Source organism: Centruroides sculpturatus, unplaced genomic scaffold, assembly GCF_000671375.1.
Source record: "Centruroides sculpturatus isolate CEXI.00-Female unplaced genomic scaffold, Cexi_2.0 scaffold258, whole genome shotgun sequence".
In the NCBI taxonomy this organism is placed as follows: Eukaryota; Metazoa; Arthropoda; class Arachnida; order Scorpiones; family Buthidae; genus Centruroides; species Centruroides sculpturatus.
In genome coordinates this window covers 16197-43425 of record NW_019384607.1, presented here as the reverse complement: position 1 = coordinate 43425, position 27229 = coordinate 16197, and the positions used below count along the sequence as shown (strand labels likewise).

The 27229-nt window shown below is 28.8% G+C and overlaps 1 protein-coding gene across 4 annotated transcripts in view; it reads right to left on the bottom strand.

Annotated features, from left to right (window-relative positions):
- LOC111625166 (E3 ubiquitin-protein ligase CBL-like) overlaps positions 1-25517 on the bottom strand; it is a 179498-nt gene extending 153981 nt beyond the window's left edge. For 2 of the 4 annotated variants that reach the window (XM_023368216.1, XM_023368217.1), the window contains exon 1: positions 24691-25514. In XM_023368216.1, the coding sequence (XP_023223984.1) occupies positions 24691-25238 (548 nt within the window). In that variant the 5' untranslated portion in view covers positions 25239-25514. Of the gene's footprint in view, positions 1-24690 lie in introns of all 4 variants that reach the window. The other 2 variants (XM_023368218.1, XM_023368219.1) reach the window with 2 other exon arrangements.
- Between the last annotated feature and the right edge of the window lie 1712 nt (positions 25518-27229).

Sequence of the window (27229 nt, the reverse complement as noted above, 5' to 3'; positions counted from 1 at the left end):
TCTATATTTTTCAAATTGTAGCCCAAAAAATTAAAAATTTTCTAAGCAATTAGGAACAATATTAGACAGCAGCTAGGCAGGCTGACACAATATGCTAATAACAAAACACCATGTAAATTAATGAAACAAGTAAAAACACTAAGAAAATTAAAACACACCAAACAAACAACACAATGCCCACATTGCAGAATACATTAAGACACTGAAGCAAAAACTTTCAGCCACAGCACAGCAACTCAAAATGTTACAAAATTTGCTCTGTATAGAAACAATAAAATACATTATTCACAAACAATGAAAAATTCTTCTACAGGCAAATTAATACCTAAATTTGGTGAAAAAATTTATACCAAGTTTCATCAAAATATGTCAACAAGAACAGACTCTATACAGGTCTGAGTAGGGCAACTTTAATTATAACTATCTTGTACAGTACATGGCACTACAGAAAGATGCAATATTGAACATGCCACATTGTTAGAAAGTTTCTAGATGTTGACACATACCAACAACACAGAAGCTTAATGTTACACTTGTTTGGGTAGCTATACCTTGACTTTAGTCTGGCACAGTATTTGCCACAAATATCAACTGAGCATGACATTTGAAACATAGTAATACAGATATACCTTGCCTTACATCGGTAATTGGTTCCAGGAGAGGCAACATAAGTCGAATTTACTTGTCTCTGAATCTACTTGTCACTAAGCTAAACCATAAATTACTATTTCTAGTTCTGTATTTTATTTATTAATGCATTTTTAATAATATATGGTTAATAAAAATCTATTTTAAGCTTACAAATAAATAAATTTTAGTTTTTAATATAGTACAGAAAAAAGTAATCTAAATTTACGAATGGATGTACTGTAAATACAGTACATACTTGTAAATGTATATATTTTAATATGATTTTATGTGCTTTAAACACTTTTCTAGTGATATTACAACTTCAATATTTGTGGCGTACAGACATAAAGTCAAATAAAATGACTTAAACTTGATTTTTATTTTTTTATATACTTTTTTGACAAACGACGTATAATTGGGAACGACATAACTCGAAATGATGTAAGTCAAGGTATACCGGCAATAATAAAGCAAATTACTAAAGTTCTGGTTACCAAAAACTATTTAAATCAAACATTTTTGACTTTCATTTAGATCACTCTCAGCTGACAGAAAAAAATGGATTCTGTTCATTCTTTCCAGAACTTTAATAGTTTGTTTTATTATCGTAAATAGGAATGATAAGGACCAAAAGAAAAACATGAGCATGATACTTATTCTGTTAGTTATAAAAATTGAATAAAATTTGATTTAATTTATTTATTAATGCAGAAACAGAAGACAAGGATAACAGGAGTACAAGTAGCATTATTAACATTAATATCAATTATAGAAGTGTTTTACAGATCTATTATATTGTTCAATATTACAATATGTATTTTCTTCAATTTTTATAATTCAAATAACTTCACTTAAATATTTTCTAAAATGTTATTCATTAAAAACTGTACAAAATAGTTATTTTTAAAGTCTAATTTAAAATGTTTACAAACTGCTCCATAAGCTTTCAAGACCAGAAAAAAATCTAAATACTATAGCAAGAACTATAATCTTTTTAATTTTGAAAAATTTTAAAGATCTTATCAATTTTATAAACTTAATTATATTAATGTATTTTGATTTTTAAAACTTAATATTTAATCACCCTACTGAATAGCCCAAACTCCAGCAAAAAATCCTTTACTTATGTGAATGTTTTTTGTCCACATTCCATTGGACATCAATAGGGTGTAGAATTGGAAAATGGAACCGCAATGTTTGAAAATTCAAAATGTAATATGTTGTCATTCCAGTTTCAAATACAGTAACTTAAAATCAATCCTTACAATTACAATTTATAAATACAGCAAACTTCAAATACATTATATGACTTATTTCTGTAGTTACTACAAAAATGTTTTTTCACTTCATCATATACAATGGTGCCTCATATAATGTATTTAATCTGTTCCAGATGCACATCCATTAAGTGAAAAGTATGTTATACGAAACGCATTTTCCCATAGAAATACATGTTAAAACACACAATTCATTCCACAGCATAAAATAACCATACTGTACCATAAAAAAATTAAAATGGAGCAGTCACCAATTATGCCAGGTAGTCAGATGTTGTAAGGAGGTGGAGGAATACTTTCTTCACACATTCATACAGATACAGACTTTTTACACATTGCAGCAGGTCTCTTTTTATTGTTTTTTAATCAGAGTCAGATTCAGGAGAGGCTACCGGAGCTTGCAGGGTCAACTCCTCTTGTTCCATCCTTTGTTTTTTGCCTGCTGGCTTCTTAAAAAACATGTCCAAGGTGGTCTGTTTCACTCTCTTCTTCAACACCTGTCGGAAATGACGGGCAAGGGTGTCATTGTAGAGATCATTAATCCTGTTTGCCTCAGCTCTGTCTGGATAATGAGTGTTGGTAAACTTTTGAACTTCTCCCCATTCGACAAGGAAGTTTTTGTCAACTTTCACTCCTTCTGATGATTTCTTGCTTTGTTTCAATTGAAATCACCTTTCTGTTTTTATAGAAGTCATGATTTGCACCACACTTAAATAAATGTAAATAGCCTGCACTGAGGTGATGTACGTAATAAACAAGGGAGCAAGCTGAATCCCAACGGGAGCTCTGTACTTTAAATATACTAATAATACATTCTAATAATACTAATATATTATAAAAATAGCAGATTATCATTGGCAATGGCAAAAGAGTGAAAACATCATTTGCACTCGTTTGCAGAAAGTTTGTTGTTTGCCTCACGTAATGGCCAAATGGAAAGTCCATTGTTCGCAGCATCCGTTATTTGAGATGTACGTTATACAAGACACCACTGTACATGACTAATTTGTAAACTTTATAATTATTTGGTACTGATGATTGTAATCTAAATAAAATAAAGTTCTGACTTTCAGTGTTATGTTAATATATTTAAAACCAACAAATTTACAAAAAAACATGCAAGTACTTTCAACCGTAGTTTGGCTATTATATAAAATTCAAAAATGTAATGGTTTTTAAAAAAAATGGAACAATAAATTCAAAGGAAAATTCAATACAAATTAGAACATAATAAAGTGATTACAAAAATTCAATGAGAATTGCATTGTTTGAGTAAATATAATTGAACATACTAGTATCTATACAGAAATTCAATACTGGAGTTGAAGTAAATTACAAAAAACATGAAAACTACATTAAACAATGTAAAATTTCTATACATTGTGAATTATCAGTATATGCAACTAAAATTTATATGTGATATTACAATCTTAAAGTCACTTGTGCTAGATTATCTTTAATAGTGTCAACAGTTAATGCAGAATTTTACAAAGAGAACCAATGATCAAGAATGTTCAGAGTAGGCAATTATACAGTTCATGCACTTAATTCATACAGCATAGAATTAGCAATCCTTGGCAGTAGTTAAGATTTCCTGGTAGAAAATATGAAATTTATATTTCCATGAAAATTACAATTTTTTTTTTGCATTGCCTAAAATATGTCAACACCCTTAAAAATCTAATTTTAAGTAATTCATGTATTTTATTATTAATATTTCTAATAAATTAAGAAAAATAATAGAAAATTGTTAAACAATCTTTTATAAATCATCCTTTCCTTCACCTTTTATTGCTTTTAACTCTACACCAGTGTTTTTCAACCTTTTTGAATATGTGACCCCTTTACAAGTTAAAAAATTCTGGCAACCTCCCCTAGGGCCATATTAAAACTATATCAGTGATTTTAAAAATTATGTATTTAATTCTCTTTCTGTTGAGAGAAATTATTGTTGACTAAAATGAGAATTTAAGGAGAATCGACAATAACTTAAGACACGTATAGTATGTTACTTCCTTCTTATAATAACATTGGGTTCGGAATGCTGTTGACCCTTTTTTTTTTTTAGGATGAGAGTTTTTAACTTCTACTTTTCTACTTATTACTTCTTTTTACAAGTCAGCTCAACACTTTTTCAGCTATCATTTTCTGGGGTGGGCTGTATCCACCCAGGCCCCTCCCAGGCGACACCCATCATTCGGACCTAAATGTCAATCAAAGAACCAACTGTACTGTATAATAAACAGGTACAGCCTTCTCGCTGAAATTGTAGTTTTTTTAATGTAGTGTAGGACCTACAAACACTTGTCTTTTTCTTTTACCCGCAACCCCCGTGTAAGGCTTTGCGACCCCCCTGGGGGTCGTGACCCACAGGTTGAAAAACACTGCTCTACACTATAGGTGTTTCTGTATCTCTTCTATTTATGATTTCATTTTATAGAACTACATGTATCCCTTGTACAACACAGTAGTCATATTCTGAAAAAAATGCCATGTTATGTAAATCCATGCTATATGAAACAAAGGACTAACACAAAACATGATGTTAAGTTTCAAAAGTTAACGAAAGTATACTGTTCTCTTTTGTTACTAAGAGATATGTTTTGATAATCTGAAACAGTGTTGTTATTCTTTTCAGTTGCTTAAACAATATGTAGTACATGGCATTTCTTCATCTTTTATTTCAGTTGTCAACTGAAATAAAAGATGAAGAAATGCCATGTGATTGATGTTGTATGGGGGATATACCCAATTTTCAAACTGTGTTAAAGCAAAACCATGTTGTAGAAGTGCCACGTTATATGAGGGATACCTGTATTCATATTTCTGGCTTTTATACTGTAGGTTGAGAATCCTTAACTGAAATGCTTAGACCAGAAATATTTCAGATATTTCAGAATCCAAAAAATCCAGTATTTGTATATTTGAATCTATAAATAGGATAATTTTGAGATTGAACCTAATACATGAACACAAAAACCTTTATTAATTTTCAATAAAACAAAATATTTCAAATGGTTTCCATTTCTGTTTCAATCTATTCTTATATCTTTTCTGCATTCTACTTTATACAGGTATACCTCGCCTTACGTCGGTAATTGGTTCCAGAAAAACGACGTAAGTCGAAAAACGACGTAAGTCGAATTTACTTGTCTCTGAATCGACTTGTCACTATGCTAAACCATAAATTACTATTCCCGGTTCTGTATTTTATTTATTAATGTATTTTTAATAATATATGGTTAATAAAAATCTATTTTAAGCTTACAAACAAATAAATTTTAGTTTTTAATAAAGTACAGAAAAAAGTATTCTAAATTTACGAATGCATGTACTGTAAATACAGAACATACTAGTATATATTTTAATATGATTTTATGTGCTTTAAACGTTTTTCTAGTGATATTACGACTTCAATATTTGTGGTGGACAGACGTAAAGTCGAATAAAATGAATTAAACTTGATTTTTATTTTTCATATACTTTTTTTGACAAACGACGTATAATCGGGAACGACGTAACTCGAAACGACGTAAGTCGAGGTATGCCTGTACTTGCTATTCTTTTTCCTGATGATTTTCATTCTAGTATTCTCTTTTCAACTTTGATTATTTCTCTAATGTATTTGTTTTGATTGTCAACATTGAAAACATCAGAAAAGAATTATGTTACAAATGAAAATCAGAGGATAGAAAAGCATCCTCTTATTTATCAAATCAGAAAACACAATTTCCTATCTATTCTTCAAATTAATAAATGTAGACCTTTAGAAGCTTAATTTATTATAAAAATATTTTTTGAAGTTTCTCCAGTTAAAACTAGAATTATATGTTTAACATTTTTAAATAGAATTAGTTTAAAAATTAAATGATAAAATCACATAGATCAATTATTGTGCTAACTGAATATGTCTTCATCAACAGCCCTCTACAGCTCTAAAATTTCAAGCTTCTATCCAGCATGACATTGTCATTGATACAGAAAAATATTGTAAGTGTCCTATACAGGTTAAATAAGTTTTATGTCACAGTTGTGCAGACTCTTGGAATATGCATATTATACAAAAATTAGGAAACATCTGACCAATAGAACTGGCTGTATTGTTACTTGCAATAAGCTCATATATAATTGGGCTGTTGAGAGAAACCTCAAAAACAACTAAATTGTTTTTTCTGTTGTTAAGTTTATTTACTAATAAAATCTAGATAATTACATGACTACAGTACAACTTATAATAAACCTTCAAATAGGAAAATCTTTCACTGTTACATTGTCTTTTGTTGCTCCTATAAAATTCAAGTTTTGGCAGTTATAAGCAGTTAAAAAATTTAAAAGCTAATGAATAGCAATTTGAATTTTGAAATAGTTAAAAACTTATTTAATATGTGCTTCAATGGAAAAATATTGTATTAAGTTTTTCTGGATTTGTGAAAATGAAATAAAAATATGAAATAAATAATATGTTGGCAAGCAATCTAAAAACAAATCATTGCATATCTGATATAAAACTAAATGCTAAATATTGAAAAGAGAATTATGACTGAAGATGAATTTCATTATTTACAGTAGTTTTTCCATTTGGTGGTATGTGGACCCCTGGGAACTGAGGGACCAATTTAGGGGATCCATGGCATCATTTACATAAAAACCTCCACCTTTTTAAAATGCACTTACTTTTTGCAATACCAGTATTAATAAGCTCTTTGATAGTATAACAATAGAAGATATTACATCAGCCATCTGCTGGAAGTAGTACTGTACATACTGCAACCAATCATTTGAACTTGCCTGATGATGGATAAACTTTTGTAATCATCTCAAATTCTCCTGAATTCTAGTGGTGAATATTTAAGCCTGTCAATATCCACAATAAACTTAGTAGCCATTTGGAATTACAATAAGAAAGTTTCTAACTCTAGTGAAATCGTAATAGTGTTCTTAGTAAACATGTTTTCATAATCATGTTATAATCATATTATATAGTTAGAGTTGCTTTGTGTTACTTATTACTTGCAAAACATAAAAGCATAGTTAGAGACTGGATTCTAAAAAGAAAGATTCTCAACTGATTCAACTCTTAGTGTTGAATCTGAGTGCAGTACAGTAAAGCATTGTTATCTGAAATAATTGGGGCAGGATACTTTCAGATAATAGATTTTTTGGATAATGTTTGTTTTCATTATCTACACACTGTAATTGGTTCAGAGTAAGTGATTATTTGATCACACTCTGTAGGAAGAGAATAAAAAGATCAATACCTTAAATAAAATAAAACTATTAATTTTAACTCTAGTACAATAGAGTAAAAAGATTAAGATAAAGAAATTTCACACACATGAATAATTAGAAATAACAAGAAAATTGTCTAATTTATTAAAAGCAAGTACTAGCCTTTCGTTGCACTTTACAACATATTGACAAAATTCTGAATTCAAAATGAAAAATACATAATCAAACATCTTTACAAGTACAGTAAAAAAATTTTAAATCCATAAGAACTGCAATGATTGTCTTCAGTATGGAAGTAAATGAATTTCATTGGTTATCAAGAGGAGAATTTTGCATCAAATTTGAATTACATGATGATGTATAACTATTTCCAAGTGATTCTAAATTTCCATGAGATCAGTTGAACTATTTTGCTTGGTTATGTATGGTAGCCTATTTAGTAGGTATTTTTGCATATTTGAACACACTCAATACATGTTTTGAAGGTAGTGATGTGAATATTTTTTACAGTGGAGATAAGATTGAAACAGTGATTATAAAATTAAGGCTTTGGTCAAGCCAAGCTGAAGATGGCAGTTTCAGTAACATCCCAACATTGAAGTCATTTCTGAAGCCCACTTGCAAAGGATTGCCACCAGTAGTTAAACCATTAAACCATGTCATCACTGAGTATAAGCATGATTTAGCAACTAGCTTCAGAGATGATTTCTCTACATAAAATCCTGAAAACTCATGGATAAGCAATCCTTTTGAATATGATGAAGTACAATTAATAACTCATTCTGAAAAGAAGCAAGATGAGCTTGTAGATGCAACTTGTGACAGCTCATTAAAAATGTTTCAAAAACTGTACACTTGACCAATATAATCAGAAGGTATTTTCTAATTATAAAAAACTAGGGATTGGAAACTTTGAAATACCTAATTCTACATAACTTTTTACAAAGGTATGCGGAACAAAATGAAATTAGATAGACAATTAGATTAAATTGTTTATACAAACATTTTTGATATTTTGTCATCTGAAGACAAACATAGAAACTGTCTTAATGTTTATCCCTTAAAAGTAGGAAACATTGAACCAGATATGGAAGGAATTGTTCAAAACAAAAAAGGCTTGACTTCTCCCATAATATTTATACTGATTTCATATTTTTTTTAACTTGTTATAAAGATTAGTATAATTTTTTTTTAATATTGCCACCTACCTCTCAACTAAAGCTATTATTCTACTACAGAACTTTCAAAAAGTATGGAATTTGTGACTTACCTTTAAAAAAAAAAAAATACATACATACACATAGCTTTTAGCTACTTGGGAACCAATAATTTAGAGGCTACTCTAGTTACTAAAGAAACAAAATGTTGATCAATCTATCCAAGAAAACTAAACTAGCATTTTGATATGATTATACGATTACCAGTTAAGTTACATCTGAATTTGTTTTGCTAAACCTAATAACATACATCAAATTGCATGCATAATTCTCTAAACATCATCCTTAGTCAATAGCTAATACACATTGAATTTTTGAGAAACAATTCTGTTTCATTTCCCTGCAATCCTAAACTTTTAACATTTCAAGAATTTTAAAATATAAAAAAAGCATTAATTCTAATTAAAGAAAATATAAAATGCTTTACTTAATAGATTGCAAAATGTAAATATTACCAATGCCACATCCATACAGATGAAAAATCTAATAATCTTTATTCTCATAACATAAAATGACTTGAATAATAATCAAATTTTAAAATGCATTGGAGCCTATAAGACACAACTTATGTAAAAATAAAAAAAAGTCTTGTGTCTTAAATGTAAAGTTGCAATCTCTCATATCCTAATGAATTTCTCCAATCTTTAGCAGTCTATGGGTAACCCCTAACTATAACAGTTTGTTTCTCAACTTACTGGAGTGAGTAAATAAACTACCACACAAAACCTTTTTAACCAGTAATTGAACTTTAACGTAATTTCCAAACATTTTTGAATATTGTAATAATAAATTTTAATTGTAAATGCCCTTTTTTAACTCTCTATTTTTCCTGATAAATAAAAGCATGCATTCTATTTTTGATTTTTTTAAAATCAGAATTCAATAAAAAAATTGGGACCAAGTGTCAAATGCATGGGATGGCTTAAATACACTATAGTCCATGCAGTGAGAAAGTAGACATAAGTCAGCCTGAGCTGGAAGAGTCTATGTCAGATGACAGGATGGAGGTAGACATATGATTATCCCTTGGAAGCTGAGACATAGATCTGATCTCTTTCAACTGTTTTGCTTTTCATTTTTAAAATGTTTTTATACTATCTTTATGATAAATAATTTTATTGTTTTGCAATTGTAGAATTCCATTGGATGGCAATTATGTTTAAAAAAAATTGAAGTTTGTTTATAAGACAAGTTGTCATAAGTTTGTATTCCGGAACATTGAAAGTGAATAAATGGTGGTTCCTTTTTAAGCAGACTTTACCTTCAATTTTATTTTTAAAATTTTTTTACAATTTTATTACTTACTCTTAATTCAAATATTCCTCACATGTTAATCATATGTCTACTTCCATTCCTTTCATCAAACATGGAACCTTCCAACTCAAATTGACTCATGTTTACTATTTTGCTGCAGTGACTATAAATACTTATAATCACTGGTAGTTGGTCACAGATTCAAGCTCAACCAACAGGCTGACCATGTGGCATTTTCCATTTGTCTCATGAGGTTAATACCTAAATAGGGGCCATTTCTCATAGAAAGTTCTCCAAGGAGATCTTCACATGTTGCATTGCCTTATTTCATCAATCCAATCTACTAAAAACTTTTTCTTCCTAAATATTCAGTGTTGAAATGAGGCATGCATCTTATACAATAAAATATGGTAGTTGTTTATATATGTTATTTTATAAACAAAATAATTTTACATTATGTTCAAGACACTATCCAATAAAAAATATTTGAATATATGAAAAATTATTGTTAAATGATCTTTAATACAATTTTTGAATGTTTTATTAATAATCACTACAATCTTTAACATTTTCAACCATATTTAACCAATCTTCTTCAGAATAAACTTACAAAATAAACGATGATTGTTGTTTATCCTGAAGAAGGTTGTTTAATCTTTAATGTTTTTGGCTGTATTTAAAGTGATTAATATAATTTTTAAGGTGTTTTGGAGTGTTTTATTATTCAGCATTGCATTTCTCAGTATTCTTTATTACTAAATGCATACTTTTCTAGCATTCGAGATTTAAGATCTCAAATATAGTATTGATAAAAAAATAATCATTCAAATACTATGAATACCTCTAATATCATGGTGTGGCTTTGGTGGAGTTTAAGTACAAGTAAATACCACACATCCACAAAATTTTGTTGAAATCAGTGAAGACAACCTCCTAGTTACACTTGTAAAAATATTTTAAATATCAAAAATATGCTCTCTACATTTTTATATTGGCTACTTTACCAATACTGTTGAGATATGATATTCTAATTTCCTAAAAATTGTGTGTATGTTAAATGATTATTTTAACATTTTAACATAAATGTATTTTCCTTAATACAGACAATCTCAAATAATTTTTCACACCAAATTCTTTTCATATAAAAAGTTTAAGAACACTGTCTACGGAGTTAATAAGATTTTGATGAGTAAAACACACAATAACACGTGTTCCAACTTGTACAAATTAACTTAAACATTTAAAAATAACATGTGCACTCCAATTAGAACATGTTAGTGTTAAAATTCATATCAATGTTCTAAAGCAGTGTTTTTTAACCTGTGGGTCGAAGCCTTACATGAGGGGTCGCGGGTAAAAGAAAAAGACAAGTGTTTGTAGGTCCTACACTACTTTAAAAAGACTACAATTTCAGCGAGAAGGCTGTACCTGTTTATTTTACAGTACAATTGGTTTTTTGATTGATATTTAGGTCTTAGCCATGGGTGTAGCCAGGAAGGGGCCTGGATGGATACGACCCACCCCAGAAAATTATAGCCAAAAAAGTCTCGAGCTGATTTGCAAGAAATAAAAAGTAGAAGCTGAAAATTCTGATTAAAAAAAAAAGAAGGTCAACAGCTCCCTGTGCCCAGTGTTATAATTAAAGAAAGTTTCATACTTGTGTTAAGTTATTGTCAATTCTTCTGAAATTTTCATTTTAAATCAACAGTAATTTGTCTCAACAGAAAGAAAATTAAATACATAGTTTTTAAAATCACTGATATAGTTTTAATATAGCCCTAGGGAGTCGCCAGAATTTTTTAAATTGTAAAGGGGTCTCGTATTCAAGAAGGTTGAAAAACAATGTTCTAAAGTTTGTTTTTGTTTCACCTGAAGAAATGCTTGCAAAATATTTATTGTGTTTTACTCATCAGAATCTTAACCCCAATAGACAGTGCTCTTAAACTTTTATACATTTATCTCAGCATAACATTCACAGAGTAGAACAAAAACAATATAATTTTTCACTCTAAGTTAATTCTTTATATAAGCTGAAATAATTCTTAAGTGTTACAAAATATTNTATTAAAATGATAGGCAAGCAATTCTGTAAAAGCACTGGCACTGAACGTTTCGCTTCATGCAGTCTATTTTGCAACTTTTTTAAAATGATGTCAATCCCGAAAATCTTGGGATTAGGAAAACTTAATCCTGAAAATTTTGGGACTGAAAAGTAGTCGAGATCCCGGGATCAAATCCTCTATTCGGGGTACAGTTAAGGTTTTAACAAAGTTCAAGCGAATAAATAATTAGAAAAAAAAAAGTTGAAATAAAGTGATTAAACAAAAATTATTACAAATATCGTAAATAACAGTTCAAAAATGCATATATAGAGATATTTTTTGAAGGGGGAAATGGTTTTCACAATTTGAAATCGATCGCACACAGTGAAATGATCGTATACACGCACGCCATCTATCGTAGGATAAATGTACAATGCCAGAAAACTTTGTGGGAGTATATTAAACAACTTTCCAAAGTTTCATGGCAATCGGATAAATGGTGTGGTAATGCATGAAAGACAGACACAGACATACATTCATTTTTATATATATAGATGAAAAGGGGGGCACAGTCTGTGAATGCTGTTGGTTTAGACTGTTGGCTTATGTAGGATGTGACTATGTTAGATAAAACAAGAGAAAAGCAGAGACAAATGTAATTTTTCAATCATTTCTTGTGAGAGATCACAAAGTTTAAATGTAATGCATTTTAAAACTAAAAAAAATAAATTTACAATTAAAAAATATTTCTAAATATAATTTTTCAAGAATACAGAATTACTTTCAACTAACTGTTAAAATGTTACCTATATACTTATATAGTATATACTTATATATATATTCAAATACAGTATATAGCTTATGATGGAAGAAACACAATATAAACAACAAAAATATAATAAGAATTCATTTACTGTTCAGTAATTAGTAACCCTGAATTTATAATGTAACATGTTTTTCATGCTAATATGCAGAAAACTTCCCTAATATGTATTTAATTTCCCTGTCAATTTCTGAAGTGAAATACGATAATTTTAGGTAACATATTTTTCTTATATTTTAGCAGTTACTCCATATTCATCGTATTTCTCCATATTTTCCATTATTTCTGGCATGTCAACTGTATTAGGTAACTAATTAATAGTTATCAACTGAGAGACAATTTTAAAAAGTTTAAGATTAAGCTAAGTATTCCTTCAAATTTGAATTTTTAATAATTTAACAACTTATTATTTGATAGCCAAATAATAAGTGCACTGTCTTATAGTAAAAATTAAATTATTCTTATATGCAACAAAATTATTTCCAGATGTTTTTAATCACATTTCACTTTTTCACATACATGCAATCCCTTGACTTAGACATAATGCATTCTTAAAAAAACCAGCAACAAGTTGCTTAACTTTCCCAGTAACATTTAAAATTTTGGTAGCACCATCTGTTATCATATTTTATTTAAAAACTTTTTATATTTTTTACTGTTATAAGATGGCAAAAAGCCTAATTTTGAGGGTTGAGATGAGATTGATAAAAAATTGCTAATTTGAGCTAAAAATTGTAAATGTTAATAACGAGTAAAATCGTCATTAAATTAGACCCTACTGGAGATACACATGATCCCATTATCTTTCCACCCCCTTGACCTTTACCAATCAAAATTTAATAACGTCAACACCCTAATAAACCTCCCTGCAAAATTTCAGAAATTTTCAATAAAAACACAGGAGTTATTAAGCTTCAAAACAGGGTAAACAAAATCGTGCCACCAACAAACATCCACACAAGTTATCCCCCAAATTTTTTTGCATTTCTTGACATTTCAAGGTGTCCTATGTCCACCATGATATGTATAAGAAACATATCAAAGTGGACACCAAATATAAGAAAGATTAAAGCAAAAACCATATAAAAGAGTTTGATCACTATTAAAGGCTGATTATTTCAGCCTACAATTGTCATGTTTATTATGATACTCAGATGGTGCAAAAATGGAACAATTTCATTGGTCAAGAAGACACCAATTGAAAATACAATATTGAATATTTTAAGATATATTTTTTCCTAAGGTTAACCCTAGAAATTTTACTATTAACAGCCAAATATCAAATTCTGCAAAAAACAAACCAAATATTTGTGTGTCAGCCTCAAAACCACTTAAAACATTTTGTGCAGGTTGGTAACCTTGTAATTTTCCTATTCAAATGCCACCATACCACTGGTCTGATAGAAAGAGGGGAATGTTGCAGCGGGGGACCAAAGTAATTCGACCAAAAGTAGTCACTGACCTCCTCCTGAAAGGCAGAATGGTGAACGATTACTAATTAATACTGTTCTACTATTAATATTTGAAAAGTGATCTATGCTGGATAGGTTGTGATGATCTTGCATGTAATCAAAGTTGCTAACCTTACATTCAAATGACTTCATATGACTTGTTTAAATAAAAATTCTTATAAAAATGCCAGAATAATTGTTTTTATGGGATGGTAAAGTGTTTATATTTTTGTAGCAGATTGTATAAACTAAGTAGAAAGTATATTATCAAGAATATTGAATTTATAGAAAATTATTGAGCTGCAATTTGAAAAAATTGTAGACCTATAAATTCTGACTGTCGTCTGCCTACTGTCTGTCCTTTCTTAAATCTCAAGAAAGGAGTTAGTTAGATGAAAGTCCAGAGGAGATGTGGAAAGCTTAAAGGCAGGAGGCCCAGCTTAACTATATAAAAAATTCTGGTTTGGAATGAAAATCATGTTACTTCAATTCAAAAATTTTCTCCTGAATGGAGTCAGATAGATGACCGACACGACTCTGTTGCTAAAAGGGAAAGTGTGATGTACAGGGGCAATACATCGCTAAAAAATTGAGAACATTGTGACAAAAAAATTGAAGCTCGGCATTGTCATGATGTCACAATAATAATCACTCGTTAGAATTAGTTTGGTTTATTTGATTACATCAATGCAACACATTGGCAATCTGCCTCGCGGATGCCTTCTGGAAGGTCTTTTAAGGGTAACTGGCCTCTATTTAGGCATTAAAAACAGGGAGAAAACCTGAAAAATTCCACATTGCCAGCCCGTCTTGGCAAGTCGCAAACCCATTGATCGAACTGCCAGTGTTCAGGGAACGAAACTGAACTGCCTGGCCATTTGTGGGCCCACCAGTGACCAGGTGTTACTAACAAAGAAAATCTGGAAAACTCCATATGGCCAGTGGAGGGCACTTATTAGAATTAGAGTTAAGAAAGTACCATTCAAAAATGACAAAAACCCGATTTGTTAGATGTGGAAAATTAAATGATTATAGACTTTTCACAGGGTAAAATATTTTCAATTTCATGCAGGCAAGTGCTATATGCTACCTGTTGCAATAATAATATAGAGCATCTATTTCACACTATATCATTGTTGTAGTAATTAAGTGAATATAATATATATATTTTTTAAAATTATAATCTGTTTTATAACCGACGGAGACTTGTACCATGAGGCAGTTACACGTGTCAATGCCGCCTGGCTGAAGTGGCACTCAATAACAAGTGTGCTGTGCAACTGACGCATCAAGGACCAACTTAAGTCAAAGATTTATCAAACCATCGTCCAACCTGTCGCACTGTATGGGGCCGTGTGCAGGCCAACTACGAAGGTCGTCGACCGCCGACTTGCTACTACAGAGACTAGGATGTTGCGTTGAATAAGCGGCCTTCCCAGACTTAATCGAGTACTCAACGTAGACATCAGAGCCCAGTATGCCATTGCTGAGATCAATGAAAAAGCGCGCAAGTGGCACCTGCACCTTTATGACCATATGCTCCGTGCTGACGCCAACTTCATCATTCACATGGACCTAAATTTGGAGGTACCTGGGTCCTGCCCAAGGCAGCGTTGGCTGGACACGCTACATCACGACCTGCAAGCCTATACCCAGACCAGGCCCATGATCGGGCCAAATGGAGATTCAAAATAAAATCCAGATGTGCCGACCCCGCTGTTAAACGGGACTAAGCCCAAAGATGATGATGATAATCTGTTTTATAAGAACTATATTAAGTTTGATATTTTCTTAAATTTTTTCCAATATGTATAAAGTCAGTGAATCTAATGTAGATAGAAACTGATTTATAGAAATCCAGTTGATATTTTGGGATTGGATATTCAACATTATCTAAGTTAGAAGTATGTGAACGTAACTGCCTAGTTTTGTAGCAATTGGTCAAATGGTCTCAGAGTGAGTGTATAGTGAACAAACAAACAACCTTGTGTGCACTCGTGCACACATATATATATATATTAAAAGCAATGAAATATTTTAGAATATTACACTATTTCTAATTAGTCTATTTACATATTTTTCTTTTAATGTAAGACAATAAAATTGTGCAAGAACAAGCAGCACTAATTGATAAAAAATTTAAGCATCTTCAGAACAAAGCTTTGCTTTCTTGGTGTTATTTTTTTTTAAATGAAAAAAAAATATATTGTAAAGAAAGCAGTTTGTCTAAAATTTTTTATCAATTATTTGTACTGGCACAATAAAATGATAGCAACTGGAAAAGAACAAAAGTTTATCACATAAAATAAATTCATCAATTTCTTTGGACAAATGTAAAGGAGACAATCAAACAATTACATTGGACAAAAACAAATTACCATAGATTTCCCCTTCTAAATAAAAAAAAGAAAAAACCTCAGTTTTTTTATATATATGTCTTGCCTGTCCTATTTCATTTTTTTTCAATTTTATTATTTGGTCACTTGGCTTATTTTTGAATAAATGATAAAATATAACAGATCTTCTGCATACCTTATTTCTTTAATGTTTGTTTTTTAAAATGAAATATATGCAACAACTATACAGTGGAACCTCAGTATATGACCTTAAAGGGTTTCTGATGTTTGGACTTATACCAAATAGGACATACCAAACCAACCTTTCCCATGAGATGTAATGTAAAAATGATTAATCTGTTCTCATATACAAAAAAATGGCTGGCTTTAAACACCTCACTTTCCTGGCTAGTTCCTGCTTGATTTTTCATGAGATCAGCATGTATCTTTTTAGTTTTCTCGTAAATAATTGCTTCTGATACGCTGTTGCCAGCACACTGTTTTTCAGTTATCCAAAACAAAAGTAATTTCTTAACATGATCTAATGTCTTCAATCTCTGTTTAGAAATTGATTTAACCCCTTTCGCAACGTCAGCAGATTTAATAATGTCTTTATTTTTCACGATTGTCGATATCATTGTTCTCGGAATACGGTATGCAACAGTTAAATCACGAACATGCATACCACCTTCATATTTCTCAACAATCTTTTTCAGTTCCATTGTGATTCTAGTCATTTTTTTAGTTTTCTGTTGATTTTCATTTGCCTTTTTTGCAATTCATGATTAATAAAAGCAATAAAATTTTACTTACAAATTAGAAGAAATTTTACTTACAAATCAGAAGAAATTTAACAAAGTTATAAACTGTGGCACCGTGCACATCTAGTCTGGTCTAATACACCGAGACAGCTACTTGTTCATAGATGGCGTGTATAATTGAATTAAGTTGTATACTGAGCAAAATTTGTTTCATCCAAACAGGACGCATTTTGAATTGGATGTATACTGAAGTATCACTGTATTAGACACAAAATAGGTCCAATATTCAAACTAAGCTCAATATACAACAAAGGACATGTTGCTAATATCAATGAGATATAGATATTACTAATCTAGGTCCAAGGGTGATTTTTATATAAATTTTATTAAAATCAGAAAATTTGATGCATCCATAAGCATCAATAAGTTTTAAGAAAATCATCCAGAAACAACTAGTAATTTATGAGAATTTTATGTCACAGTATGATATAATAAAGATGAGCCTAACTGTTGACTGTATCAAAGAGCTGTTTTTGTAAAAATAAAAGGTTCATTGCTATAATACAAATTTTAGATTGTCAAATATAATTACAGAAAGTTCATATTAAAAGAAAAAAAAAAATTGTTAACTAGCAAGACAATGAAGAACACTGTTCATAAACAGAAGAAACAATTTCTCTTTGGTTTTGCTGCTTTGCAATATTACATAATAATATATTGTTGCCATCACACATGTTTAATTAGTTTCCATGAGTTTATAATTTAGATTTACCATTTTTAAATTTTTTTAATATTAAAATAGCAATCTTTGTTTCTAAGTAATATTTCAGATAGAATGCTGTTATAAAACTTCCTGGCACTAAAATTTGACATTTATTAGATGCAAAGATCTCATACAGAAAAGTAATAAATTTATCCTTGAGTGAAATTACAATGCTGACTATATAGAAAAATAATCTAAATATATAANTGCTATGACACCATTAGTTGGAGAGCAATTATTGGTAAGTTTGTATTTAATTACTTCAATCATTTTATAAAAATTTATTTAAGTATTTGTAATTTAATAAATTATTTTTTATATAAATTAATTATATGTTGAATTTGAAATTTAAATTTATGTATCATTATACATAGAACAATGGATATGTTCTTAAAAGTCAGACAAGTTAAATGAGTTAGTGATAAATTACTAGTTCAGCTTAATTCACATGCTCTATTCTGATGAAGTTTCAAATGAAACCCTAATGAAATTCAAAAGAATGGGTTCATTTACTTTGTGAAGAAAATGTTATCTGGTGATATTGATGTTTCTAAATTTACTTGAATATATTAATTGTGGATTAAAAGCTGAACGTCCACATAAAGCAATCCAAGAAAACTATTTATTTTAGATAAGACTGAACTAGTAACATTCATTACTTTGATTTTAGAAACAGCCATTTTGTTGTAAACATATCAGTTGAAATGTTCAGCAAAAATAAGAATAACAATGACATTACTCTTTTTTCACTCATTCAACTTCATATAAATATGGGATACATTTATAAAGCTAATTAGACTATTTGAAAAAAAACACATTTTACTATATACTAATGAATGAATAAATTTGTCTCTAACAATGGTAAAATTAACAACTTGAAGAAATGAAACAGTTAAAAAATAATACTGTTGCATTTAGCTGCTTAACTAGAGATTAGTTAAGCAGCTAAATGAGTAATAGATTTATTGTGGAATTTTGTGAAGTAGACAATATTAGATTAAGTTTACTAATAATTTTTTTAAAAAAATCTAGTAGAAGTTCTGTTTTCTACTTGAACCACATTCTCAGATATTTTTTAAAATGTTTTAAATTGTTACTGAAGATGAGTGCAAAATTATCCAAATTGTGAATAAATTCAAGCGTGAATTATATAATAATCAAATCATAGTGCCTGATTATTTATCAGGCAAAACTTGGTTAATTATATAGATATTACATAATATGGACTATAGGTAGGTGGTTAAGCCACCATCTTGTATTAAATTTAAAAATTAAATTCAAATAATTTAATACATATTATCAATTAAAAAAAATTTCATACTTAAAATAATCCATGATTTTAATAAATTTTTGAAATATTTTTATGCCTACTGTTTATTAATTTATGAAATAAATACAAATTCAACAACAAAAAACTGGATATATGAAGAGTTACCATAATAGTTGAGACAAAATATAGACAGATTAGCACTAAAAGTACCTAGAGAGTGAGGCAAAATAAAAGGAATTTACTCATTTTTTAATCTAGTAAATGTAAGTATATATAATATAAACTTTCAATTTACACTTTTTTTGGGGGCACAGAATGTAATTTTAAATATAAAAAAACTATTTTACCACTTAGATAACAAGTACTATCAAATTAAAAAACCATTATAATGGATGTTTATGCACATGTGTTCTAAGCAACAGAACTGTTACATTTGCTTATACAATGTGTTACCTAGCCAACATATACAATAATAATTAGCAAAAATTTAGCATCTTTTGTCAGATTTAAATCTAAGTGGTTATGATTTAACTATTAGCTGCATGATCAGTTAAAAAGTAGACATTTTGTTTATTTTTTCTAAGTTTGATATGGACATGGACAGAGCCTTTAAAGTACAGACTGTCCATACTAAATACAGACATATGGTAACCCTGATATATGTAATTAAACACTAAAATCAAAATCAAGTACTGGATTTTGTTTTTAGTGCTTAATTAAATTAAATAAATACATGCTGAATATTAGACTTCATCATTGTTTAATATTCTTACTTGTTGGTTTGAAATAATTTTATTAATTTGTTTCATCAATTTTATTATTAAGCTGTATGTATTATAAAAAGATAGGAATTTTACAATTAAATTAATGTTAAATTTACCCTATATTCATCTAATAGTACGTCTTGAAATTACCATTTGAACATCTAAACTTCAAATGGTTAAGTATTTGAATAGGTAATTCATTAGGTTTTAGATGCAATTATTATATTATATTATGAACAATAAATTTGTTTTCTCTACAATTACATTTGATAAATAATTTATTGATAGTATAAATGTGATCAAACAGACACTACATTTATCTGTAAAAATGCATATATCATAAGTAAATTAAAACATTTTAATTATTAACTATCAAAATCATTTCAAACACAATAATTATATTTAAATAAAAATATTATTATTAAAAATGTTTATAGATTACAAGTTATATATCAAACAAAAATATAAATTAAATAGTAACAGAAAAATTAAAAACAAAATTATCTTATTCACATTTACTGACTAATTTGAATTTTTTTACTGGTTTTTACATGTAAATAAAATATTAAAAAATCCATTAACTTTAAACATAGACAAATCATTAACAACTAATAACACCAACTTTTAATCTGGCTATAGTATTGCTAATTAATTATAAAGATATGCAATTTGGACTAAAGATAGGCAGTTAAGCCACCATCTTGTATTAAATTTAAAAATTAAAAATAAATTCATTAATTTAGAATATTCTTGAATGGCAAGTGGCCTGACTGGTTAAATCTTCTAAATTAATTGGTCTGGAAGCAAAAACCAAAGATCTGATTAGTGTAATTGGCAACAGACCTTCACAATAAGCAGGAATTGTGGATTTAAGCACCATTCCAGATCAATCTTTTCTTCCAGAATATTCTAAATTAATGAATTTATATCTACTTATTAAACTTAATACAAGACATTGGCTTAACCACCTACCTTTAGTCTAAATTGCATATCATCTTTATAATTAATTAGTAATATTATAGTCAGATTAAAATGCAAAGGAATCATGTGTTTATTACACACAAGGGAAACCTTCCAACCCATACATGAAAGAAATGATGTTTCAAGAGCTATTGGATATATTTTTTCTGGGAAAAATGAAAATGAGGTTTATTTTTGTGTCCAGTTCTTCCAAGTGTCAAAAAATATCCTTAGAATTTGTGACACACAGACAGGCATGCAAGTACCTCACTATCTAACCAGCTTTCCTGTTGAAAGTAGTAATATATTGTTCTTTTCATTCAAATTTTGTATGTTTATGATCTTCATTATTTTCAAACCAAACTAGGTCAAAAACACTTTTGTGTATTAAAATACTACTTGCTGGCATAATTTAAGACGTAGAGTCTTATCTTAATTTTATGTACTGATATTATTTTTAGTTATTTTATCTATGTAACAAAAATTTTAATGAAAAATAACAATATTAAGAACAGACATTCTCTTTCCACTGGTTTATTTACTTTTTCAGTAGAAGAGTCTATTTACACTAAAACATTGCATTTATAACTTGTATAAATGCAAAATGTACACTTTTAATATAACCATCAATATATTGCTGTTCAAAGTGATTTTATTTTTAGATATAAAATTTAATGAATATTATATTTTTGATGTCAAAATATAAATCTTAAATAATGGATATTGTTATAACTTAACCATGGCAATAAATATATACACACCCCCATTTGTGGTTGTTATAAATGGTAAGAAAACTGGACTCATTTACATTTGAAATGAACATTGTTTAATAAAAGAAAGTACTCTACTTGAGCTAAAGTTTACAAAAAAAATTGGCTGTAACAGGCATCTTCACATATGCCTGAAAGTATTACTCCTTGAAAAATCAGAGGCAATAAATTTATGCACACCATTCACCAAATGTTGCTCGGCTGGATGAATGAAATTTTTGTTGCTTTGTGTATTGCTCAGTCAGTAATATGCAAATGAAAGAAACTATAAAATCTTGTGTGGTCTCTGCATTATTCAAAATGCAAAAAAAATGGCAAGATAATTGCAAGTGTTCTATAAGATCCTCCAGAAATAACAAAATGGACCAGCTATATGGCAGATTGCTTGGGAATTGTATTTGAATGAATATTGTCACAACCTTTCTCACATACTATGAAGAAACTGGTTTTATTGACACGGATGCAGTAATGACAGATCACCACTACTGTCAGAAAAAGATCAAATTTTATGTCAGCTGGTCACGAAATATTGACCTAGTATGTTCTTGAAGCTGCAGAACTGTGAAGCAAACACTGACCTGTATCTCAATAAACTGGTAGCAAAAGGTTACATGATATGGATTATGGATTATTCACCTGATCCAGTTCAGTGAAAAAAACAGTTTGCATAGGCTAGGGACCACCTATCTCAATGGCAGAAGTAATTTGGTCTGACAAGTCGCCTTTCTAGTCCTAAATGGAAATACAGTGGTACCTCAGGTTACGAACGCCCCAGCATACGAAATTTTCAGGATACGACATGAAATTCGAACATATTTTTTGCTCCACGATACAAACAACAACTCACCATACGACGTTACATTAGTTTGCATTTTTCATTTGTTTTTCTTACTACAGTTATTTTTTTTAATGTATTACTTGGCTTTAATTTGAGTATGTTTTTCGCGTTGGAACGAATTATTTGGTTTTACATGTAATCGTATGGGAAAAGATGATCCACCTTACAACATTTTCATGATACAATCGCAGTTTCGGAACGGATTAATTTCGTATCCTGAGGTACCACTGTATAGGATAGAATCATCTGCCAATTGAATGAAGGACTCACCCAAAACTGTGTGAAGTAACAAGTCAAGTTTCTAAGCATAGTTTAAGTGTGGGTATGTTGGGTATTCTGGCATTGGTGGTTAGGTTCCACATGACAGGACTGTCAATGTGCAATGCTACCAAAAAATTTGCAACAGCGTTTACTGCCTTATGTAGACCATCTCTGGCCACACAGAGATACAATCTTTCAGCAAGATCTCACTAAACCACACACTCCACTAGTGTTTGCCAAAACTGAGTCCAAGTCATGGATTGAGTTCCAAATTCACCCGATCCTAATACAATCAAGGACTTTTGGCATATCCTCAAGAAACAGGTATGAAAATGAAAGCCCCAAACAAAGATCAACTGAATACAGTTCTTTGGGAAGTGTGGACTAACATTCCACAAAATCTTTGCCATGCTTACATCACAGTGATGCCTAAGTGAGTTACCAGCATGTATAAATTAACTGCCTCTAATTTTTTGAAGGAGTAATGCTTTAAGGCATATATGAAGATGCCTGTTACAATGATTGAGTCAATTTTTTTTGTAAACTTTAGCTCAAGTAGAGTACTTTCTTTTATTAACCAATATTCATTTCAAATGTAAATGAGTCCAGTTTTCTTACCATTTATAACAACCATAAATGAAGTGCACTTATATTTATTGCCACAGGTTTATCATAGCTAAAAAATATCATATAGTAAATTTTACTCTAGATTTATAAAAAATGAAAGACGTATTTAGTTTTTGATTGAAATTATAACAGGAAATACAATAAAAAACTTAGGTAATTATTTTTCAATTTTGTAACTTGTTTGATAATCTATAACAATTATCAAGTAATTCTATTCTCAGTTGTAAACTGTTTTTAACACATTTGATAAAAATTAAAAAAAGTTATAATACAGTCACAAGTCCACTTTAGAGCACCCTTGGGATAGTTGCACCATGCTCCCTTATTTAAAGCATCAAGATCACCTGGAGGGTTGTTAATTAATTAATGGTATTCAATTCTCATTTTTTATTTATTTTTATTTTTTATGTCAATGGAAAAAAGCTTAAGCCTTTGAAGTCCTCCTTAGATTCATCCCTCTAAATCACCAATTTTATTAATTCTATTGAATAAACAGTAAATACAGCATATTTACTAGTTATATTACTTTCACTTCTTCCCTGAAATATACTAGATGGTCTAACTGAAAAGATGTGAACATCCTTGCTCCAAAATTTCTGAATGTTTTATTTTAAAAAATTATTGATGTTTCTTATTAAGTTAATTTTTTTTTAAATTCCAGTTAAGATAATCCATATTTCAACTCTATTAAAGTCAATTCTAATCAACTTCCTAATTTTNAATATACTGACTGACCTCATAAAAGAAAATGTCCATAAATACTTCCAGGTGGGGAAGCTATTTTAAAGAAAAATGTAAAGATGTTTGTATGTAATAATTTTTAAAATAATGCTCTCTTTAATGTCAATCTCATTATTTTTATGACAGATGTTATGTAACTTATTTTTATTCTTATTTTTAAAAATCTGAAAAACTTTTAATACCTATTATTTTTATATTTCAATTTAGTTAAAATAAAACATCCTACATGCAAATCCATATGTTTATACGTGTGTTTGCAAGATAAACCCAATCATATTGTCAGATAATACAATTTAAAACTGAAAACACATTATTTACATGTAATTGTATGAGCTGATACAACTATAATATGCAATATATTGATTTATCATATTACATATTTAAACCAGCACAAATGTTATAAATACACAGAATCTTTGAATATTTATTATAATAAAAAAGTGAAAATATGATTCCGAATTTGTGAATTTTGTCTCTTTTGTTTTCAATTATGGAAAAAATTATGATTATAATTTTTATGGAAACACCGTTTAAAATAATTGACACTTGAATAATGATAACAAGGACAAGATAACTTATAACACACCTTTATATATATAAATTTTTGGATCATTTAAAGACCACAAAAGCATTCTCTTTTTGAAAAAAGAGAATCTTTTGACTACTTTTGACTTACCTGTCACCAAAAGAATTTTTCCAGAATTCGGCAGCATCGCTCTTGGTGATGCGAAAAGTATCACCCGCGTAGTTTCCATTTGGATAAACCGCCTTAAGTTCAGAAAGCATGTGGCTGAAAACTAAACTAAGTTTAGTTAGATTTCTTCGATAATGTGAGGTTTCATCGAACATTTTCTCTTTGCCTTCCTTGAATAGTTTGATTGCCTGCTTACATTTGCGATTTAGATTTTCTATAAAGATCCTAAAGTATTCATTTTCATTTAAAAAGTGCATTTTATCTTCATGTTTCACATAAATCAGTCTAAGATGTTGATAAGTATCGGGTAGTATATCTAATATGAAGGGAGGACTATTTTTTAGGTTCATTTTTGAATGTTGACACAACTTTACCACTTTGTCCATTAATTTCCAAGTTTTTTCAATCGTTCTACGGTCGATAACAAATTTGGGCGGTGCCATGGCTTCCGAAAATGCACCCTGAAGACGACTGAAAAGCGAACTGATGTTCATCGCTTGCAAGTTCTTCGTCTTGTTACTCACCGCCATCTTGATTCGCCGAACGATTCATTTTCAATTTAATACTGCTCCATTGCTTTTTTTCCTTCTCCGCTATCTAATAAAAAACTATCTAACGAAAACGACCATAAGAATCGACGATTGTAATATACTTTCAAATATAATCCACGTAATTTGGCTTCACTCCTCTTGTCACCGCAGACGACACCACCACTGCAATCGACATAAAGCCTTAGTTACTAAACAGGCCGTTGAGAGGCGGGCATGCTTCATTGTCATAAACGGCCACATCATTTCCGATTCATTCATAAATTCTCAAATTATTATTTTTTTCTCTTTCAGTTTTATATTATTAAAGTAAAATTAATGTCTAATACTAATATTTAATTACATATTTCATTAAATTTATATTTCATCATTATATAGTGTCATGTTAATGATGTAATTTGACATGTCAGAAGTCATATCGAAATTACAGCGAATCACGTAGGCTAATGCCATGTAAATTTACATCTTTGTTTAGAATTATGCGAGAAATAAAATACAAACCGGCATAGAAATGCTATAAATTTAATTTTTTATATATATCTTTTATATTGTTATATTTCTATTTCAAATTTCTATTTACTTTATTCAAAAGGAGGGGAAAAAATTCAAGAATTTTCATATTTAAAATATTATACAATATTCTCTCTTACAGCAAATAATATAAAAATACTCTAAAACATAATTCACTTTTTTTCTTATTTTAAATGAATTTATAAGTTTAATGTGATAATAAACTACAGATGTTTTATTAAATATTCATTATGGCCGCCTGTATATCAGCGATAACAAAAAATGATATCATTATATTATTGATTTATTTATCCATTTGTTATTGATTTTTTATTATTACATAAACTTATAAGGAAGAAGAACGATATGACGTAACTTCATTAATGATTCATAATTCTGCAGTGAAAGTTAACTGACTGGTTTATCTACGCCCGTTTGATTAGCTAGTTCATTACGCATCCATTGTCTTAATATAATTATATATCAAATTACAAATACAGTAGGAAATTTTATTATCTGTAATAATTATCAGTAATAAAATTTATACATCTATATATATTTGTAATACAAGTATTTTTTAAATTAATTTATGAATAATTTTAATTTAATATAATAAATGAAGGCAAATATCACATTAGTTTTAAATATAATTAATAAATATGTATACAAAAAATGTGTATATATATAAATTGTATAAATTAAAAGATACATATTTATAAATATTAACTTTTATTTTAAAATATGTAAATAAATGTTAATATAATAATAAATTTTAACTCGTGTTTAAGGAATTTGCAAATTTATTAATTAATAATTAAAAGAAGAGTAAAACTTTGAAAGTATTTAAAATTTATAAGTTTGCTTCACTGCAATACCGTTAAGCATTGCAAAGAAGATATCTTCATGGCGTAATTTTTAGATACAGTATTCTGTAACTATAAAAAGCAATAGTGTGGAAAATTATATTAATTACTAAATAGTTAAAATAGGAATTAAATTATATTGTCCTCAAATGTAAATTAATATGTTTAATTCAATAGCATTAATTTTTTCTAATGACTAAATATTAATTAAAATAAATATTTTATTTTAAGAGAGTATATAAAAACTTGAAACATTTTTCTTGGAAAAACTTTTTATGTGATTTATTTAAATATGTTTCAAAATGTAAAACAGTCATAATTTTAAAATAATTTCTATAATTTTACTCAAAACAAGTAAAATTTAATTACTAAAAAAACAATTTATAGGCTATTTCAATTTAAAAATATGATTGAGTATATATAAATTTATATATTTTTCATATAAATTTAATATTAAATAATAATAGCGTAAATAAAACTATATATTTTTCCAAATGATAATCTTTTTTGATTTTATAAGATTAAATTTATTTTTTTGGTTATAACTAAATTATATTTATGATTGTACCTCATTGAAGCGAAGCAATCTATATTCTGCAT